The 24224-nt window shown below is 32.8% G+C and overlaps 1 protein-coding gene across 1 annotated transcript in view; it reads right to left on the reverse strand.

Annotated features, from left to right (window-relative positions):
• Positions 1-308: 308 nt before the first annotated feature.
• Positions 309-24224, reverse strand: part of scn5lab (sodium channel, voltage gated, type V-like, alpha b) — a 168522-nt gene continuing 144606 nt past the window's right edge. The window contains 10 exon segments of the mRNA XM_048174687.1: positions 309-978; positions 980-1797; positions 5869-6139; positions 7975-8079; positions 8157-8294; positions 8381-8434; positions 10188-10460; positions 16676-16798; positions 20344-20517; positions 23113-23267. Of these exon segments, the coding sequence (XP_048030644.1) occupies positions 565-978; positions 980-1797; positions 5869-6139; positions 7975-8079; positions 8157-8294; positions 8381-8434; positions 10188-10460; positions 16676-16798; positions 20344-20517; positions 23113-23267 (2525 nt within the window). The 3' untranslated portion in view covers positions 309-564.

Genomic DNA, 24224 nt, shown 5'->3' on the forward strand with positions numbered 1-24224 from the left:
ATAGTCAGAATTATGAGATGTAAAGTCAGAATTGCGAGATATAAAGTCAGAATTAAGAGTTATAAAGTCAGAATTGCGAGATATAGTCAGAATTACGTTATAGCCAGAATTGCGTTATAAAGTCAGAATTGCGACATATAGTCGCAATTCGTAATTTTTTTCTTTTTTTGAGAATTGGGAGATTTAAAATCAGAATTGTGAGTTATAAAGTCAGAATTGTAAATTATAAAGTCAGAATTGATAGATATAATGTCGCAATTCTGGCTTTTTTCTCGCAATTGTGAGTTTATATCATGCAATTCTGAGAAAAAAAGTCAGACTTGTGAGATATAAACACGCAATTGCAAGAAAAATAATTGAAGAATTGTGAGATAAAAAGTTGCAATTACCTTTTTTACTTTTTATTTCATGGCAGGAACAAGCTTCCATAACATTTCCCCTTGTATATTCAACCACAAGAGAAATAAAACAGTTTTTCGTCTACAAAAACCTTCGATTTTGTGTCATCTGAGCTATTTTACATTCGGTAAACAAAGGAAATGATGTCCGTCCATCCGTCCGTCATCACAGAAATGTCTCGCGATCTCTGTCTGTGCTAGGAAAAGGTTCGCTGAGGTCCGTATTCGTGGCCTCCGGGATTAGAGCGTGAAAAAGCTCGCTAGTCACTCGCGTGACGCTGTCGTAAGACGGCGGAGAAGACGTGGCCGACAGCGTCTCTGTAACTTCGGCGCCGTAGTTCTCCATTATCATGGAGACTATAAGTCCCTCGTTCTCCGGCGAACTGTCGTCCTCTTTGGCGGCGTCCGGCAGGTTGATCTGGCGGTAAAGTAACGAAGCTTGTTTCAGCTGCCGTCGCAGTAGATGGCGCCTGTACGACCGCTGGATCATGGTGGCGGATACGTCCTCTTGTTTCCGCCGCAGCGTCGTGGTGATTGGCTCGTAGGAGATCTTGGATGGGTTCGCCATCATGAACTTCTCCTTCCATCTGCTGCTTCAGCGCGTCCATTTCGCCCGACTCGCCCAGAACGCGTTTGGTGAAGGCGAAGAGAATGTCCAAGCAATGGATCTTGTCTCCGCTCACCATCGGCAGGTCCATGGAAATGAGTTTGATTTTGTTGGGTTTGGCGATGCGCAGCGGCTCGGAAAGTGTGTCGGCGAAGTCCGAGAGTTTTGAGTACTCGATGAACTGTGTGGCTTCCGGGTCGAACTTTTCCCAGACCTCATAGAACATCTCGAAATCGTCCTCGCTCAGCGGCTCCGTGCTCTCCTCAGTGGCCACGCTGAAGTTCTCCAGGATAATAGCGATGTACATGTTGACGACAATGAGAAAGGAAATAATAATGTAGGTCACAAAGAACGTGATGCCCACCGAAGGATTCCCGCAGTTTCCTCGCGCGTTGGTGCCGGTGTGAGGAATATCCGGATCGCACTCCTCGGGAGAGTTATTTAGGATGGGATTGAGCAGATTGTCCCATCCGGCAGACGTGGTGATCTGGAAGAGGCAGATCATGCTGTTGCCAAACGTCTCAAAGTTGAACATGTCGTCGATGCCGCCTTGCTTCTTGACGTAGGCGAAGTTGGCCATGCCGAAGATGGCGTAGATGAACATGACGAGGAAGAGCAGGAGGCCGATGTTGAACAACGCAGGGAGAGACATCATTAAGGCAAAGAGCAACGTCCGAATTCCCTTCGCTCCGCGGATGAGCCGAAGGATCCGTCCGATTCGAGCCAGGCGGATGACTCGGAAAAGAGTGGGAGAGACAAAATATTTCTCAATGATGTCCGCGAGAACGATACCTGCAACGAGAAAGAGACATGGTAAGATTAAGATTTCATTGGTTATCAGTTAACATGAACTAACAATGATTTGTTTGCATCAGGGTCATTATAGTTAACTAAAACTATTAACCATTTCTGTTAATCGAAATAAAGCTGAAATAAAATAAAATAAAATAGTTGAAAAACTTAAACTAAATGAAAATTAGAAACATTGCCTTGGAAATTATTTGAAATAAGTTTGAGTTGAAGCACTAAAATAATTAACTGGAAATAAAAACTAAAACTAAAACTGAAATAAAAATAAAGTAAACCTAAATAGCTATATTGAAAAATGACAAAAGCACATGATTAAATGATTAAAACAAAATGATTAAATGTATTGTTTGTTTTAATCCGCTGGGTTCAAACTACCCAACCGCTGGGCTAAAACAACCCAACTGCTGGGCTAAAACAACCCAACTGCTGGGCTAAAACAACCCAATTGCTGGGTTAAAACAACCCAACCGCTGGGCTAAAACAACCCAACCGCTGGGCTAAAACAACCCAATTGCTGGGTTAATACAACCCAACTTGCTGGGTTAAAACAACCCAACCGCTGGGCTAAAACAACCCAATAGCTGGGTAAAAACAACCCATTCGCTGTGTTAAAACACCCCATTCTCTGGGTAAAAACAACCCAATTGCTGGGTTAAAACAACCCAACCGCTGGGTTGAAACAACCCATTCGCTGGGTTAAAACAACCCAATAGCTGGGTTAAAACACCCCATTCACTGGGTAAAAACAACCCAATTGCTGGGTTAAAACAACCCAACTGCTGGGTTGAAACAACCCAATTGCTGGGTTGAAACAACCCAATTGCTGGGTTAAAACAACCCAACTGCTGGGTTCAAACAACCCATTCGCTGGGTTAAAACAACCCAATAGCTGGGTTAAAACACCCCATTCACTGGGTAAAAACAACCCAATTGCTGGGTTAAAACAACCCAACCGCTGGGTTGAAACAACCCAATCGCAGGGTTAAAACAACCCAACCGCTGGGTTGAAACAACCCAATTGCTGGGTTGAAACAACCCAACCGCTGGGTTAAAACAACCCAACCGCTGGGTTCAAACAACCCATTCGCAGGGTTAAAACAACCCAACTGCTGGGTTAAAACAACCCAACCGCTGAGATGAAACAACCCATTCGCTGGGTTAAAACAACCCAAACGGGTTAAAACTGGGTTGCTGGGTTAAAACAACCTAATTGCTGGGTTAAAACAACCCAACCGCTGGATTAAAACAACCCAAACGCTGGGTTAAAACAACCCATTCGCTGGGTTAAAACAACCCAATTGCTGGGTTAAAACAACCCACAACCCATTCGCAACCCAATGGGTTAAAACAACCCAATAGCTGGGTTAAAACACCCCATTCACTGGGTAAAAACAACCCAATTGCTGGGTTAAAACAACCCAACCGCTGGGTTGAAACAACCCATTCGCTGGGTTAAAACAACCCAATAGCTGGGTTAAAACACCCCATTCACTGGGTAAAAACAACCCAATTGCTGGGTTAAAACAACCCAACCGCTGGGTTGAAACAACCCATTCGCAGGGTTAAAACAACCCAACCGCTGGGTTGAAACAACCCAATTGCTGGGTTGAAACAACCCAACCGCTGGGTTAAAACAACCCAACCGCTGGGTTCAAACAACCCATTCGCAGGGTTAAAACAACCCAACTGCTGGGTTAAAACAACCCAACCGCTGAGATGAAACAACCCATTCGCTGGGTTAAAACAACCCAATAGCTGGGTTAAAACACCCCATTCACTGGGTTCAAACAACCCAACCGCTGGGATGAAACAACCCATTCGCTGGGTTAAAACAACCTAATTGCTGGGTTAAAACAACCCAACCGCTGGATTAAAACAACCCAAACGCTGGGTTAAAACAACCCATTCGCTGGGTTAAAACAACCTAATTGCTGGGTTAAAACAACCTAATTGCTGGGTTAAAACAACCTAATTGCTGGGTTAAAACAACCCAACCGCTGGATTAAAACAACCCAATTGCTGGATTAAAACAACCCAATTGCTGGGTTAAAATAACCTAATTGCTGGGTTCAAACAACCCATTCGCTGGGTTAAAACAACCCAATTGCTGGGTTAAAACAACCCAATTGCTGGGTAAAAACAACCCATTCGCTGGGTTAAACAACCCAATTGCTGGGTTTGTCCATTTTCAACCCAAAATTCTGTGAACAGTAACGCCCACCTTCTTTGATTTGATTGGCCGTCTCAATCTGTTGCACCAGCCTAAATTTAATGCTTTTTGTCATTCAGAGTATCAGCTGTTGAATGGAAAACATCCCCGAGAAGATACTTTTCATTTTGCCATGGAAAAATAACTGCACATGGGTTCAGAATGACATTCATGTGAGTGTCCCGAATCTAGACGCCATATTATGACTAGACCAATTACTAACCATGACCACTCTTGATTTATTGTCAAGTTGGTGCCACTTAAGAGTTAAATTGCTCGTTTTTACATTTGTTACGTGCGTCTTTAAGCTTTTAACCCTCTTGAGATACAGGACGGAGGAGGGGGTCGGGGCACGAGACCATGTCAAGCTTTTAGCTCCGACGCCAGCGGCCCTCAGCGGACGGACAGCTCAATCACAGGCCAATCACCGGAGCTGACAGCCGTGATTGCTGAAATTACCTTCACCTTAAACGATCCCCCTTTCTCAGAGATGGCCACTCCATGGGCCTGTTAACCCCTCTGGCCTCCCTCTTTCTCTCATCAGGGTCATGCGGGGCGGCTTTTCTGAAAATCGCCTCGTCGTATCACTTAAGCATCGGCTGCCTATTTATTAGTAGGTGAAGAGCTACAAAATTGCATTGAATGTCTTTAGACCTTGATATGTAGTGCCAAGGTTAAACGGTAAAGCTACTGCGTCTTACAAAGAGAGAATATTACTAATTTAATTTAATTTGACATAATTGTTTTTAACATTAAGTTAAAAAAATTATGATTAAACTAATATATTTCTGAAATATTTTTTATTTTTATATAAATATGTGTATACTTTTTTCATATCATTCATAGTTTTTCAGTCTAATATATATTTTAATTATTAGACTGAAAAAGTGTATGTGGCATGAAAGTGGTATATTTTATGGGCATTCAAATAATTAAAAATGAATAATATTAAATAATATGAACATTTTATTTTACTATATTTTATTATTTTTAATAACTATAAATATTTTATACATGTTTCATGTCATCTTTATTTATCCAACTTAAGGTTAAAAATAATAATTTAAATATATATTTTAAAAATGTAAAATCTAATATATATGTTAATTATTAAACTGAAAAAGTGTAGGTTGCATGTAAATTTTATATTTTATGGCCATTAAAATAAAATAAAAAATAATAATATTAAATAATTGAATTTTTTATTTGACTACATTTTATTATTTTTAATAACTATAAATATTTTATACATTTTTCATGTTACCCATACTTGTCCAACTTAAAGTTAAAAAATAAGAAATATTTAATATTATTTTAAAAATAATTTACAATCAAATAATTCAAAGATGCATTATATGAAAGAAAATTATTTTACTACATTTTATTATTTTTAATGACTATAAATATGTTATACATTTTTCATGTCCATACTTATCCAACTTAAGGTTAAAAATAATAATTTAAATATTTTTTTTAAAAAAAATAAAAAAAACACAATCTAATATATATTTTAATTATTAAAAGTATAAGTGGCATGAAAATTGTATATTTTATGGTAATTAAAATAATTCAAAGATGCATAATATTCATCATATGAAACATATTTTACAATATTTTATTATTTTTAACTAAATATTTTATACATTTTCATGTCACCTATTCTTGTCCAACTTAAATTACAATTTAATATGTATTTACAATTTGATATATATTTTTTAAAATTATTAAGCTAAAAAAGTGTAAATAAGTTTAATAACTTTTAACAATCTTTGTCGCTGATGAGCCGTTGCACCTTTAAAGAAATATTTGATTTGATTTGATTTATTGAAGTATTCTCCCCTTACCCACAATAGAGAGGATGACAACCACAAAGTCAAAGATGTTCCAGCTGACGGTGAAGAAATAGTAGCGCAGTGCGATGATTTTAATGATGCACTCGGTGGTGAAGATGACGATGAAGGCCAGGTTGACGTAATAGAGGATGTACTCGATGCTGGGAGACTGTTCATCCGTTTCCACCATCATCGTCACCATGTTGAGAATGATGAGCAACATGATCAAGATGTCGAAAGCTTGTTTGGACACCAGATCGAAGAAGAATCCCTGCACTGGGTTCTGAGAAGAGGAGAAGAGGATAAGACACAAACTCAATCAACAAAATCCATCCAGGACTGAAGACCACTTGAGAGGAAGGCTGATATTTGTGTGTGTGTGCAGTGTTTTTTTTTTTTTTTTAAGTTTGACTTTGTTAAACTTTGTTTTATTCATAATATTAATTTAAACTATTATTTTAAGCATTAAGTTGAAAACGTGTGGGTGACATGAAAAAATGCATAATTTTTATACTCATTAAAACTATAAAAGAAATTAATAATAATATTAAAATATATTTTTACTATTTTTTAGTTATATAATATATAATTTCAATGACAAATATATATAAATTGATAATATGCTGAAATATTATAGAATTACTGTATAATTAAAATATGCTGGAAAAGTGTGGGTGACACGACAAATGTTTATTTTTTGCATGGTCATTATACTACATTAATATAATATAATATAATATAATATAATATAATATAATATAATATAATATAATATAATATAATATAATATAATATAATATAATATAATATAATATAATACAATATATTAACCTTACAAAATACCATATTATATATTATGTTTAAGGTCATTATACTATGTTTTATTAATATAATATAATATAATATAATATAATATAATATAATATAATATAATATAATATAATATAATAACCTTAAAAAATACCATATTATATATTATTTTTAAGGTCATTATACTATGTTTTATTCATATAATATAATATAATATAATATAATATAATATAATATAATATATAATATAATATAATATAATATAATATAATAACCTTACAAAATACCATATTATATATTATTTTTAAGGTCATTATACTATGTTTTATTCATATAATATAATATAATATAATATAATATAATATAATATAATATAATATAATATAATATAATATAATAACCTTACAAAATACCATATTATATATTATTTTTAAGGTCATTATACTATGTTTTATTCATATAATATAATATAATATAATATATATATATATAATATAATATAATATAATATAATATAATATAATATAATATAATAACCTTACAAAATACCATATTATATATTATTTTTAAGGTCATTATACTATGTTTATTCATATAATATAATATAATATAATATAATATAATATAATATATATATATAATATAATATAATATAATAAATTATAATAACCTTACGAAATACCATATTATATATTATGTTTAAGGTCATTATACTATGTTTTATTAATATAATATAATATAATATAATATAATATAATATAATATAATATAATATAATAAATATAATAACCTTAAAAAATACCATATTATATATTATTTTTAAGGTCATTATACTATGTTTTATTCATATAATATAATATAATATAATATAATATAATATAATATAATAACCTTAAAAATACCATATTATATATTATTTTTAAGGTCATTATACTATGTTTTATTCATATATATATATAATATAATATAATATAATATAATATAATATAATATATTATATATTATATATATATAATATAATATAATATAATAACCTTAAAAATACCATATTATATATTATTATTTTGTAAGGTCATTATACTATGTTTATTAATATAATATAATATAATATAATATAATATAATATAATATAATATAATATAATATATATAATAACCTTAAAAAATACCATATTATATATACCATATTATATATTATTATTTTGTAAGGTCATTATAATATAATAGATTTCTGATACCACCGCCCAGATTATGATTTTTATGAGATGTGATTTGCTCATCTTTATCAATGATCCATCCAGTCACTCACAGGAGGTCTTGGGATTGGTTTCTGTGGTTTCTTGGATCCCAGTTTTTTCATGGCATTATAATATTTCTTCTGTTCTTCTGTCATGAAGATGTCCTGTCCACCTAAGTACAGAGAAACTCCACTGTTATTATTACCATCTCCATTACAAACACGATCACACCCTTCATGATTTTAATACTTATCTTTCGTTTCTGTTGGTTGAAGTTGTCAATGATGACACCAATGAAGAGATTCAGCGTGAAGAAGGAGCCGAAGATGATGAAGATGACGAAGTACAGGTACATGTACAGGCTCTTTTCTTTAACGGGCTGCTCTTCCACCTGTTTCATCAGATTACAGACACTGAAATAAGCAGACAATACCTTCATATGGCTTTCAATCACAACAAGGTTTATGAAGTACTTACAGATCGTGAGTCGACTGCGGCGTACATGATCTCCATCCAACCCTTGAAGGTGGCCTTGAGAAGAAGGAAAATATTTAGTTAAATTCATGTTCCTCATAATCTTGAATCAGAATATCTTCCCCTCCCTCCTGCAGCATCTCTTCTCTTCTCTGATGATGAGGGCGGGGCAACCTGTCACTCACATGAGATCCACCAATAGCAAACCACAACCATTCAATCAATTCCCTACAGACAAAATCAAGCCCCGCCCTACATTTGTTCTTGTTCCAGAAGTTGTTTCACTCGGATATACGGCACAATAGGGAAGAAAAAACGAGCACAGCTTCCATTTCATACCGACTTTCAATCATGACATGTGCACATAAATACTTTATTTGTAATATTAATTTAAATAATTATTTTTAACATTAACTTGAAAAAAATGTGGGTGACTTGAAAAATGTGCAATTTTTTTAAGAGTCATTATTAAATTTTTTTTTAAAATATTTTGAAATCTAAAATATTTTACTACATTTTCTTATTTTTAATAACTATAAATATTTTTACACGTTTTTCATATCACCCATACTTGTCCAAATTAAAGATGAAAATCATTTTTAAATAATTTACAATCTAATATATTTTAATTATTAAGCTGAAAAGGTGTGGGTTCCATGAAAATTGTATATTTTATGGTCATTAAAATAATTAAAAAACGAATAATATTAAATAATACTAACATTTTATTCTACCATATTTTATTTTTAATAACTATAAATATTTTTATACATTTTTTATGTCACCCATTCATGACCAATTTAAAGATAAAAATAATATTTTTTAAAAATAATTTTTAAATAATTTACAATTTAATATATTTTAAGTATTAAGCTGAAAAAGTGAGGGTTTTATATGTATATTTTATGGAAATTAAAATAATTTAAAAAATTGAATAATATTAAATAATATCAAAAATTTATTTTACTACATTTTATTAGTTTTAATAACTATACATTTTTTTAAATAATTTTTTCATGTCACCCATACTTAAATATATATTTATTAATAATATACTAATATATATTTTAATTATTAAGCTGAAAAACTGTATGTGACATGAAAATTGTATATTTTATATCCATTAAAATAATTTTAAAAAGAATAATATTAAATAATATTTTACTCCATTTTATTATTTTTAATAACTCTAAATATTTTGTATACATTTTTAATGTCACTCATATTTGTCCAACTCATCACATGCACAAAGTTAGAGAGTTCAAAAGATTATTAACACTTTCTTTTACATATGCTCTCGTTATCTTTAAATCTTTTGTACATTTTGTACTCATCAAGCATCAGATTTGTAATAAAAGCAGGAGAGAAAAGCTCATTTAAGTAGTGATGTAGAACTGGGCAAATATAGATTTCCTGTGAAATGAAGCACATCTGAGGTGAATGAGTGAATGAAATCACTACGGTTGGTCTTTTTGCCTTAGTTACTGGTAATTGCGGGTCTTTGTGAATGGCTCAGGGCGACTATTTCCAGATGCAAATGAAAGGTTTGTATTGGGCGAAGTCACAAGAAGTTGATGGAAAGGAGCTAAGTGACTTGTTGCTAGGTTACAGCATCAACTAAGTTAAATTGAAGAATGAAGTGCGAGCGCTCTTGCTGAGCTCAAAGTTTGGTATAATGGCACCAGCGGCGGCTAAAAATAAAGCTCCGCTGACTTGTTGATTGATTCGCACTCTGGGACAGACAGAGGTGGGCAGCGGCCGGAAGAAAACGAATGCCGGGAAGGAAAAGGAGTAAGAAAAGTAAGCTCACCACTTGAAGGAGCGCGAGGTAACCTGCGCCCACGTTGTCGAAGTTGACTTTGACTTTGGTCCAGTAGTACTGCGTGCTGTTCATCTCCATGCACTCCGTCTTGTTGTTGATGTCGGAGGCGTTGTAGATGAAGCCCGTCCGGTTGACGCAGCGGCCGAACTTCCCGGCGAACAGGTTGACGCCCATGATGCTGAAGATGAGCCAGAAGATCAGACACACCAGCAGCACGTTCATGATGGACGGGATGGCACCGATCAGAGCGTTAACCACCACCTGGTTACCAAAGAAAGCAAAGCAGCTGTCAGAGCGCTGTCACATCCACTTCACACCAGAAACAAACAGCAGCCGCTGTCAATCGCTCTTTGATCGTGATTTATGAATGGCCTTTGGCGATTGGCATTTACGCTTTCGTGTCAGCGATCTAAAACTCCTGATAACGTTCGCCGGGTGACAAGGCAGTTTAAATGTCATTTACAGCCATTCATAAAACATGAACATGATTAAAAGCTGAACTCTACAGGATTAAATGCATATTTCAGCCAATTTAACAGCGAATCTCACAAAAGTCTGCGTCACATTAAAATCATTTGCATGCATATCAGTTTTAGGAGCAATAAAACATTATTTTCATTGTAAAAATTCTCATTACTATAATGCAAAATAAGTAAATAAAATATAACAATATTTAGGCCTACACTTAAGATTTATGTATTTCTATTGCATATAAAAAATGTATATATATATATCACCAATACTTGTCCAAGATAAAAAATAATATTTTAAAATAATTTACAATCTAATATATTTTAATTATTAAGCTGAATAGTTTAGGTTGCATGAAAATTTTATATTTTATGGTCATTACAATTTTTAAAAATTAATAGTATCAAATAATATGAAACTGTTATTTTATTATTTTTAATAACTATAAATATTTTTTAAACATTTTTCATGCCACCCTTACTTGTCAAACTCAAAGAAAAATTATATTTAAAAAAATATATATATTAAATAATATGCAGTCTAATATATTTTAAGTATTAAGCTGAAAAAGTGTAGGTTGCATGAAATTTTATGGTCATTAAAATAATTCAAAAATGAATAATATGATGATATTGATGATATTTTACTAAATTTTTTAATAACTATAAATATTTTGGTAACATTTCCATGGTAAAATTTCCATGTATTTGGATTACACATTTTACAACGCAACGCAAAGTAATTAATATTTGTCATTCATTCATCTAGTTATTGTGTATTTAAAAGTCATTTTGCTAATGACAAATATTAAATTAGTTTATGTTCATTAATTTTATATCCAATTCAAATACATAAATCTTAAATTTAGGCCTAAATATATTTACACTGATTTAAATGCAATATACAGTATAATTACAAAAAAAAAAAAAATCCTAACTGTCCTAAAATAGGTTTCAATTTCTTTTGTTTTTATTTTGGGCTGAAATAAAACATCCTTGAAAGGTTTCATGAGATTCACTGATGAATATTAAATAACACTTGCTGCACATGCTTTGTAAAGTTTTCTGAACACTGTATGAAATAAACCTAGGGATGATCACAACAACAGCATATCATTGTCAACATGCAGGAAATATTTACTGGATATAAAAGTGCTGAGACTCATTCAGCGGGTTTAGATGATTTTTTAAAGGCTGTGTTCGCAGGAAGCTGCTGTCTGTATGAGGCAGCACTTTCTTTACCCGCGGCTCTCTGCTGTCGCTCTAAAGCGGCGTGAAGTCTAATCTGATTTGCCAGATTTACGGCCAGCGGAGGGGGAATTCCTCGCCTCTCCGACTCACTTTCACTGAGCGTGCAAATCTAAACGAATGCCATTCAATTTGCTCGCACTGGCGCTAGACAGAACTGCAGACTAACAGCAAATCACACTATACCATTACATAAGCATCATGTAAACATCTACAAAATATTAGCATTATTTCATTTTGATTTATTTCTTACTTCTTTATGCAAGCTTGTTAATGCCATGGAATAAAATTAAAAAATTGGGAGAATTGGGAATTTTAATCTCGCAGTTGCAAGATATAAACTTCAGTTTACATCTCACAATTCTGACTTCTTTTCTTTGAATTATGTTTACATCTAGCAATCCTTAACTTTTTCCAGGATTTAAAGTTTACATCTCACTGTTTGGACTTTTTCCTCAGAATTCTAAGTTTACATCTCACTGTTTGGATTTTTTCCTCAGAATTCTAAGTTTACATCTCCCTATTTTGACTTTTTCTTCAGAATTCTAAGTTTACATCTCATTCTGACTTTTTTTAAGAATTAAGTTTACATCTCCCTATACTGACTTTTTTTCTCAGAATTTTAAGTTTACATCTCCCTATTTTGACTTTTTTTCTCAAAATTCTAAGTTTACATCTCACTATTCTGACTTTTTACTCAGAATTCTAAGTTTACAACTCCCTATTCTGACTTTTTCCTCAGAATTCTAAGTTTACATCTAACTATTCTGACTTTTTTCTCAAAATTCTAAGTTTACATCTCACTATTCTGACTTTTTTTCTCAGAATTCTAAGTTTATATCTCCCTTTTCTGACTTTTTTCTCAGAATTCTAAGTTTACATCTCACTATTCTGACTTTTAACCTCAAATTTCTAAGTTTGTATCTCCCTATTGACTATTTTCCTCAGAATTCTAAGTTTACATCTCCCTATTTTGACTTTTTTTTCTCAAAATTCTAAGTTTACATCTCCTTATTGACTTATTTCCTCAGAATTCTAATTTTACATCTCACTATTCTGACTCTTTTTCTCAGAATTCTAAGTTTACATCTCACTATTCTGACTCTTTTCCTCAGAATTATAAGTTTACATCTCAGTATTCTGACTTTTTTCTCAGAATTCTAAGTTTACATCTCACTATTCTGACTTTTTCCTCAGAATTCTAAGTTTACATCTCACTATTCTGACTTTTAACCTCAAATTTCTAAGTTTGTATCTCCCTATTGACTATTTCCTCAGAATTCTAAGTTTACATCTCCCTATTTTGACTTTTTCTTCAGAATTCTAAGTTTACATCTCATTCTGACTTTTTTTAAGAATTAAGTTTACATCTCCTTATACTGACTTTTTTTCTCAGAATTCTAAGTTTACATCTCCCTATTTTGACTTTTTTCTCAAAATTCTAAGTTTGCATCTCACTATTCTGACTTTTTACTCAGAATTCTAAGTTTACAACTCCCTATTCTGACTTTTTCCTTAGAATTCTAAGTTTACATCTCACTATTCTGACTTTTTTCTTAGAATTCTAAGTTTACATCTCACTATTCTGACTTTTTTCTCAGAATTCTAAGTTTACATCTCACTATTCTGACTTTTAACCTCAAATTTCTAAGTTTGTATCTCCCTATTGACTATTTTCCTCAGAATTCTAAGTTTACATCTCCCTATTTTGACTTTTTTTCTCAAAATTCTAAGTTTACATCTCCTTATTGACTTATTTCCTCAGAATTCTAATTTTACATCTCACTATTCTGACTTTTTTTCTCAGAATTCTAAGTTTACATCTCACTATTCTGACTCTTTTCCTCAGGATTCTAAGTTTACATCTCAGTATTCTGACGTTTTCCTCAGAATTCTAAGTTTACATCTCACTATTCTGACTTTTTCCTCAGAATTCTAAGTTTACATCTCACTATTCTGACTTTTTATGTCAAAATTCTAAGTTTACATCTCCCTATTGACTTTTTTCCTAAGAATTCTAAGTTTACATCTCCATATTTTGACTTTTTTCTCAAAATTCTAAGTTAACATCTCCTTATTGACTTTTTCTTCAGAATTCTGACTTTTTTTTAAAGAATCAAGTTTGCATCTCATTATTCTGGCTTTTTCTAAGAATTAAGTTTACATCTCACTGTTCGGACTTTTTCCTCAGAACTCTAAGCAGAAGCTTGGATAAAAATGGCGAGTTTAGATCTTGGAATTCTGACTTTTGCAATAAAAAAGACAGAATTGTAAGAGAAAAACTTGCAATTACCTTTTTATTTTTTATTCCATTACGGAAACAAGCTTTCACATTTCTTTAATCCATTTTATATCAAACATTTTTTATGTATGTTTATGTTCTTAAATGGTTAAATGGATGAAATATCACTGTGCATGAAATGTGCTGTATAATAATATGCTAGCGCAGCATGTGTAGGCCTATGAACATGGTGTTGTCTGGTGTGAGAGGATGAGGAGATGAAGATAACACTGAGTGGGTGAGTGATGAAGAAAACAAACAGGCGACGGGGCAGCACTGGCTTCCCACATGCTAAAAGCCCATTTTTGACATTCAATTATCCAGAATACTGATGGTGTTTCCCAGCGGACAGAAACTAGCTTCATCATCTGGCTGTTTCTCCTCATTCAGCCTGTTTAATAATCTACTGCAGGGCCTCACAACAACACAAACACTACTGTACACATATATCACAGTAACACCCTGTAATACTGACAGAAAATAAAAAAATTAATTAATGCATACAAGAGAAGGAAAAGGAAGATAACACTGTAAATTTAACACTGAAAACAAGAAAATGCTGTCCATCTTGCCCATAAGTCCTCCTTCGGTATTTTATATGTTAACATAATTTTAAGAGACAGTAGATGTATCAAATGATCATTTAATTATAATAAATTTATATTTAGCTATATATTTTATTCCTATATTTATTTTCATTATTTTTAATATCCATGAGTAAAAAATCTACTCAAAAAGTATTGCATTATGTATTTTATTTAGTTATACATCTTATTTTTATATTTATTTTATTATTTTTAATATTAACCATCAGTGAAAAATCTACTCAAAATGTCACTGTATTATGTAATATTTTAATTATAATACATTTATATGTAGTTATATATTTTATTCTTTATTTTATTGAAATCCACTCAAAATGTCACTGCATTAATTATGTAATATTATAAGGACTATATGACAAAATAATCCCAATACTGGAAAGTCTTTCCATTTCCCCTGTAAAGCTTCCAGCAAAAACTGAGACGTCACCCTTCAGAATCAGTCTGCATGAAGATTAAATGGATCCAATTTGATTAAACAAAAGTGCAGTGAGAATATCACAGAGATGGAAGCAGCTATTAAAACAACCACTAATGCTGTAAAAAACACTTCACATCAGGAGAATGTTTAGTTGTGGGTTAGTGGAATTACTGCTGGATTGATGGCTAGAAGTAAATAAACACAAACAAAAACATGATCATTTTGGGCTGCTGGGGTGAATCTGATGAAAGCATGTCACATTTCACCCTAAAATAATTATAATAATAAAATCAATTATACTTTGTATAAAGTAAATTAAGCTCTTTTTTTTTAGGACCATTATGATTTTTTTCTCATTATTCTTAATGGTGATTCTTATTAAATTCCCATTATGTAGTACAATTATTTATTAGCATTAATATCAAGCATTAGCATTATATTTTAACCATTACTAAAATGAGAATTTGGGGTAAAAATGTGATTAATTGTCATGAAAATGTCATAATGTCAAAAAATTTTAATAGTCCTCAAATAAAAGCTTGATCTTTTGATTTGGGTGTAGACCCCCATATATTTTCTTTATATCTCATTAATGACATTTAAATCAGCTAAATAATTGATTTAATCAGCTAAAATAATTAATTATCTGATTAAAAGATAGTAACCCTGCTTAAACCAGTCTAAGGTGGTTAGGTGGTCTGGTTTGATGGTTTTAGAGGGGTTTTGGGTTCTTGTCAGCAGGGAGAGACCATCTTAAACCCACTACACTCTTAAAAATAAGTTTTTTTCATTAGAATAGATGTTTCCATGCACTGTAAATGCATTTGATTTGCATGAACTCAAAATAAAAAAGCTAATTAACCAAATTTTTTATGTTAATTGCTATCAAAATGTACGAGTTAGCTAACTCAGTACTTCAAGTTAGGAAATTAACATGCATGAGTACTACAAACTCAAAACTTGATAGTTCTGCTTACTTAAAATTGTGAACATCATAACTAATCATAACTGTAACTGCTTACCTAATTTTTTTTTGAGTTAGCCCAACTTATTCGGGATTATAGTGTGAAGAACCTTTAACATTCATTGCACAAAAGGCTGTTTATAGTGGAAAAAGTTTTAGATTAATAAAATGTTCTTCACACAAAGAAAATATTATAATTTTAAGAACTAATCACTGAGAGGTACTTTGAGGAAGAAAAAATGTTTCTTCTAAGGCATCGCAGCAAAAACACCCTTTTAAAAACATTTATTTTTAAGAGTGAACGACCATAAAACCACCTCAGGAGGGTTTAAGAAGAGACTTGTAAAAGTTCTGAAGATGTTTGTTTTTCTGTCCTCAGCAAATTCCCTGAAAAAATGATGAGACTTCCTGTTTTTGTGCATAAAAAGTGAGAAAACGCCTCTGAAAATGGAGCATTCACAGATGTGACAGAGAGACGAGTATATCTTACCCTCATGCCTTCAAACCGGGACAGCGCTCTCAGCGGTCTGAGGGCTCTGAGCGTTCGGAGAGATTTGATGGCAGCAAAGTCGGAGTAGCCGAGCGTGTTTGCTACGAGGCTTACTAGAGACACCTATGAGTGACACAGAGCCGAGGACAAAGAGAAGATAGAAACGCAGTGTTAGGAGACCAATAAAATCACACCTGCCACAGTCCTGCGGAAGGAAGGGATGCGTCAGACGGCGGCGTTTCTCTGTGCTGGGAGGAAAAAAGTTGATTAATCGGGATTCGTTTTCTTGGAAACCCAGTTCCAGTGATCAAAACTGGATCTGTTAGTGATAAATGTTGTTTTAAACGGCGTGGGTCGTTGTTTTCTCCCTCCTCTTTGACCTGGTAAGGACTGAACGGCTGTTTAGTGGGCATCTTTGAGCTGTCTACTGAGTGTACTCAGACTCGGGCCCCGTTCAGAGCGGGTCTTACCCTCATCCCAGCAAAGCGGGAGACAGCACGGAGAGGCCGCAGCGCCCGGAGCGTCCTCAGAACCCGCATGGTGCCAATTTGGTCATAATTGACCGCACGTGCCACCAGACCAATCACTGAAACCTGTATAAATTGAATTATAGTTCGTTTAGTTAGAGTTTCTCATGAATTTCATATTATTCATATTAATCAAATTGGATTTTCAGTGCCAAAGTAAATCCACTTCATGTGAATTTAACAGTTTTGAAAGTACTTGATTTAATATATTCTAAATATAAAAATCTCATAAATTTAATATTCAAATGGGATTAAATCTTCTAAGAACCTTTCACTATTAATTTACAATACAAAAACATTTTCAAACCTAAAATATGAGTTCACTGCAAATGTAATTAAAAGCATTTCAATGCCAAAGTAAATGCATTTCATGTGCATTCAATGGCTTTGAAAGTACTTGATTTAATATATTCTAAATATTAAAATATTAAAATATTAAATTTCATATTCAAAAAGAATACAATCTTCTAAGAACCTTTCATTATTAATTAAAAAAACATTAAAATATTGTGTGCCTAAAATATGATGTTCACTTAAAAAAAAAAGCATTTCAATGTCAAAGTATTATAAATATTAAAATCTCATCAATTTTATATTATTCTAATAGGACAAAATCTTCACTATTAATTTAAAAGACATTAATATAATTTGTGCCTAAAACATTCATAAATATATATTATATAAATTAAATCATGTTTTAAGGCAAGACCCAAAACATTGTTTTTTCATGAATTGGTAAATTTTGAGATTTTGGGCTATTTGGCTTTTCACAATGTGTTTCAGACTAGTGGAAAGACATCCAAAATAAACTTTTAAGTGTTTGTTTTATTGTTATTTTCTATTTGCGTTTGTAGATTTTGATTTCAATAAATATCTTTAAAGGCCGTTTTCACAAAATGAGTTTTTTCTCCACTTCAGCAGCACTTACATTCACCAAAACTTACAGTTTTATTCCTATCTATATTCTGAAGGTTTTTACTGAGGGGTTTGTTTATATATAATTCGCCTTATTTTATACAACATTTTATTCCTGAAAGTATCGTTAAAATTACGTTTTTCTGCCAGTTGACAGTTTTTTCTAATTTATGGAGTGATAAAAAGAGAAATCCTAAATCCCCTCAGTAAAAACCTTTAACTCTAATATGTCAACAAAATCAAACAAGTATTTTGAACCTGGCTTTATCCAGTGTTCAGATATTTATTCTGGAATTGTATGCATATAAGTGCATATTTAATTAGATAATGTTTCATAATGCACTTTCTGTGCTAAAAATACACATTTTAAGCACATTTTCTACATCATCTCATCAAGTCTCAACAAATTGCATGAAAAGTCTAATCTAAAGAGATTTGTTTCAAAACTATGTTATTTCATGCTGCAGTGAAGGTGTAACTTCTGCAACACTTGCATCACCAAACAGATATGAGAAAGTATTTTAACATCAAAAATAATTACACTCTTCACATTTCACATCAAACCTTCAGAATTTCTAATTCACAGCTCTCCTCACCAGTATATTTATTTTCTTCTCATTGAATTGAGCCACACAAATAAAACTCAAATTCATACTTATAAAAGCACAGTATAGTAAAGATGGTTCCATATACACTATGAAACAGTGAATTACAGTTCAGTCCAGCAGTATATGAACAGTGATGCAGTTGTGGTTGTTTTGGCTCTCTGGTCACAGTAACAAATGGCATTTATCATTGTTGAATAGATATATAATTTTCTATGAAAAATACATACAGCTTTGAAAACTAGAATAATGACTGCTAACATGATCTCATTAGTACTTACTATTAGTATATATTTCTACATCTGCACACATGTATGTCATTCTAGCAGACATAGGATGAATTTAGGTAAATTGGGACACTTTTTGCCATTGAGATGCCTGGGAAAATTTTTTTCCCGTTTTCCTGAATTAACCCCTACATTTTTAATGTTTGGATAATTATTCTATAAACATTAAAAATGCCTTTTTTACTAACTCTTTCAAAGGAACCAACAATTTATAGAAATAAAAAAATATTTAATTTAATTTAACACTCAATATTAAAGTCAACCTACACTATGAATTCAATACTTTATGAACCTGAACACTTTGTTTAAAAAGCTTATCATTAATTGATATTGAATTAGCTTCAAGCCATACATGTACATGTATACTTTACAAATGAATACCTACAAATACTAATGAGATCCTGATGTACTGAAGTACAGGGCCAAAACAAACAACACCGAATCACTGGACTGTATCTGGAGCATGAACAACATGACAATTATTATAAATGATCACCTTTTAAAGAATTAGTTCACTTCAGAATTAAAATTGAAAGTCCAAATGTCAGTTTCAGTGCAGCTTCAAAGAGCTCTACACGATCCCAGACGAGGAATAAGAGTCTTATCTAGAGAAACCATCAGTCATTTTCTAAAAAATAATACAAATTATATACTTTATTATGATGTAGGTGTAAGTACAGATCCAGGGTCTACAAAACTAACGTGCAAAGACTAAGTCAAACGCACTTTACAAAAATAGGTAAAACAATGATGTTGGACGATTTTGAAGTTGGAGGAAAAAATGAGATGGCCACGCTGACCTTTCCAACGTGATTACGTAATGTGTGGCGCATCACAGAGCAGTGCATTAATTAGCATTTGTGGTTGAAAAGTATATAAATGTTTTTTTTTTTTTTTAGAAAATGGCCAATGGTTTCTCTAGACAAGATCATGTAGAGCTCTTTGAAGCTGCACTGAAACTGACATTTGGACCTTCAGCCCGTTGAACCCCAGTGAAGTCCACTATATGGAGAAATATCCTGGAATGTTTTCCTCAAAAACCTTCATTTCTTTTTGAAAAAAGAAAGACATGAACATCTTGGATGACATGGGCGTGAGTAAATTATCAGGAAATTTTCATTCTGAAGTGAACTAATCCTTTAATGTTACTCATGAAACGCTAAAATGCAGCACTGGTTTATTTGATTATTATATAACATAAAAGTTGATCTCTATAAAACTGGCCTCATTCAATCTTCCTGAGATTTTAAATGTTTTATAATAAAGCACTTCAGCTGTTATTCATTCGCTTCACTTTGCAATCAGACTCTGGAAAAGTAAATTGATTCACTTACATCCACAATGAGAAAGTCCAACCAGCACCAGTAGTTGGTGAAGTATTTCCTGAAACCGTAGGCGATCCACTTCAGGCTCATTTCCAAGATGAAGATGTAGGTGAAGATCTTGTCTGCGTATTCAAGCACCACTTTGACCACTTTCCTCTGTTCAATGTAAATGTCTTCAAATGCCTTTCAACAGAGAGACGCAGAAGAAGCAGTGTGTTAAAAAACCACACATACAGTACAGGGTGAGGAAGACTTCTTCAGACCTTCATCTGTTCGTTCTGTCATCTGTATTACAAAGTGAATGATGACGGAGAGGCCAAAAAATGACAAAAAGCAGCAGGAACAAGTGTGTTTAGATCAACGACACGTCTTGATGAGCCATATTATAAAGAAAGAAATTCAGCTGGGTTTGTTAATAATGTTAATTTTGTAACAGAGATATTATTATTGTTTTTATTTTTATTTTTTCCATTCTCATTTAGTTATGTGTTTTTTGCCATTTTTATTCGTTTTTTTTTCTTAATATATGTCTATATAGTTATTGGTATTTTAGCACATCAAGTTAAACTAAATAAAAATGAGAAATGTTTCCTTGGACTCTTGATGAAATAAATAAGTTTAAATATATTTTATTTTATTTCAGTTAATTTTTATTTATTTAATAAACTATAATAACTATAATAACTGTTTTTATTCATTTTTAATACATTTTTTAAATAAAAAATAATCGAGTTAAATGAAAATGAGAAATGTTGCCTTAGCACCTAGATTAAAAAAAATAAGTTTATTGTTTCGAAAATGTTGTTTTGTGGTTATGGTTATAGTTTTAGTTTTAGTTAACGATAATAATCCTGGTTTGGACCAATGTTATTTTAGTATGATTGAGATAATATTTTTATTATTATTTATAATTCTAGTTAAAAGTTTTAGTAATTTAGTTGTGCGTCTTCCCATTTTCATTCATTTTTTTATTTTATTTTTTATTATGTCTATGTAGGTTTTTTTTGTTTGTTTTAGTGAGTTATTTTAGTTCCTCAAGTTAAGTTAAGGAATGTTGCTTTGGCAACTAGATGAAATAAAATAAGTTTAGTTTTTTTAATATATATATATATATATATATATATATATATATATATATATATATATATATATATATATCAGTTAACGATTGTCTTATAATCCTGGTTTGGACCAACATTAGGATGAGCAAATGATGAATTTCATTCTTGGATGATGTATTTCCCTCTTTAATAAGTGTCCAGACTGTTTGTCTGAGCGGTTCTACTCTATTGCACATACGATGTCCAGGCAAACATCTGCGTCCACCGGACTCTCCACTGGTTTTTGCCGACTGTGCTGTTTCTCATTTTCTGCTTACTTTCTGTTTTCATGTGTAATCATTCAAGTGCACGTCTGAAAGAACAGCTGCCTGCTGAAGCTGCTGGTAAATGCCACTAAAATACCAGCCAGTCCGGCGCACACCTGGCACCCGCGCGCTGAGACTGAACACTGACATTCGGCCCTCTCTGTGAGTCAGACACGCAGGACTCTGATCTTTAAGGAAATGCACAGTGTTATATAATATTATGCAGTGGGAATATTTTTTTTTTGCTCTGGCATTTACTGCTGAAATCAACGATGAAACCCATTTGCTTTCTCAGCACATGTTCCTGGTCTTATTGTACATGCATCATCAATGCATCTTATTATAAATGATATATATATATGTGTATTTGTAATATTTCATCATAGAGACACTTTTCACTGCCCAATTCATAATACATTAAACCATTCCAAAATGCTCAACATTAGTAGTTTATGTACATGAACTGAACACATACACTACCATTCAAAGGTTTGAGGGTTGGTGAGATTTTTTTTAATGTTTTTGAAAAAAGTCTCACTAAGGCTGCAATTATTTGATCAAAAATACAATATATTATTCCCATTTCAAATATATACAAACTGTTCAAATAAATACAAACTGTTTTCTATGTAAATATATTTAAAGATGTAATTTATTCCTGCAATGCAAAGCTGAATTTTCAGCATTATTACTCCAGTCTTCAGTGTCACACGATCCTTTTATGATATCTGATTATTATCATTGTTGAAAACACTTGATAAACCTCAAAAAACACAAAAACGTCTGGCAACAAATTAATAATAGTGTTAATTTAGTGATAAACAGAGGCTGTATGACAGGATGACTAAGGCTGTGATTGTAACAGCCCGTGGCACGTGTTGATGTAGATTAGTGTCAGCTGACATCTGCGCGTTTGCTCGCGTGTGACAGCTCTCTCATAGAGACGCCGATCAGCAGGCCGTCGGCCGCCACAGGCCAGCTAACAGGAAGTGAGCTGCCACTTCCTCCCTTACACACAGGACCACTTTCTGTGCTTGGTTTCAAGTCAGTGAGGAAAAAGCTGTCATGAGGTCAGTGAAGCAAGCAAACGGACCAGTAAGATGTCTTTACTGACTTCTTCTCACAAGCTCTTTAAGGCAAGACTCTTCAGGCAAAACCCATGCAAGGGTCATGCGAGGGTCATTCATAAAATGCGACTGAAGTTCTGAAGCTCAAACGTGCTGCATAACACGAAATCCCTTCTGATTTTATTAAAAATATCTTCATTTGTGTTCTGAAGATGAATGAAAGTCTTACAGGTTTAGAACGACTTAAGGGTGAGTAATGGATGACAGAATTTTCATTTTTGGGTGAGTTTCAAATCTAGAGACTGCACTGTGACAGTGTAAACTACATCTACAGATGAAGCTCACCAGCGCTCCACTGCTGAGGAGGATCATGAAGATGATGAAGGTCTCAAACCAGCTGTGCTCCACTATCTGATAACACGTCTTCCTCAGACGCCACCAGGCTCGGCCCAGACCCTCGGTCGTGTTGATGTCGCAGCACTGAAAGTGACGTACACACACTGGAAAAAAACATTAAAATTAAGATCAGTGATTAATAATCTAAAAATAAGTGATTAAGAGTCATTGAATAAAAATGGTTCCAAGATGATGAAAAACCCATTTTAAAATGTAATATGTGTGTAACACACTGACTAAACATTAGTAATGTCTTAAAATAAAACTGCTTCACTTTAATTTTTATATTGAAGAATATGCCAAACTGCTTCATATTTTCTAACACATTATTAGATTACTCATGTATATCGATCAGAAGTAATTCAGACAATAAGTGAGACGAAACTCATTTTGCTGACTTTTCCACTTTCAAAACCTCTTTGTTCAAATCAACATTTGAAAACGCAACTTCAAAAGACTTCAAAGAGCTTCAAAACACTTCAAAAGATCACAAATGCAGTTCCAGTGAGAACGTGGAGATCAATAGCTGAACTGCTCTTCTGTGTAATACAAATACATCAGTGGAAATAAATGATGAAGTCAGCATTGGGCTCATAAATGCTGTAAACGTTCCTCGTCTTGCTAATCTGTCGGTCTCTACGTTGGAGACGCAGCTTTTATGTGACATAATCCCGGCCGGTATCACTGGCGCTCTGAAAGCCCGCCGTCTATAACAATGAGTCCCTTCCATGAAATCCCATTTGAGCCTCGCATGGTCGTCAAAGCGTCTCCATTACTGGCATCTGAGCTCTTCTAAATTAACTTATTGCCTGTAAACTTAATAACAGGGTTATGGTAATAGGGTTCTCTCAACTCAATTTGTACCGATGCTCCTGCTCTCCATTGGCGGCCTCAGACATTTTAGCACCCGGGCATCACCATTCATCAAGCAATTAACGGCTATCAAAGCCAAATCAAAAGGGCTGCGAGTCTGTGAGTTATTGGTGACTTCATCATTCTCTTTACAGATTTGATATGATACACTGTGAACACGTGCAGCACTATAGATAGTTGTGTTTACT

Source organism: Megalobrama amblycephala, linkage group LG22 (assembly GCF_018812025.1).
Source record: "Megalobrama amblycephala isolate DHTTF-2021 linkage group LG22, ASM1881202v1, whole genome shotgun sequence".
Lineage (NCBI taxonomy): Eukaryota > Metazoa > Chordata > Actinopteri > Cypriniformes > Xenocyprididae > Megalobrama > Megalobrama amblycephala.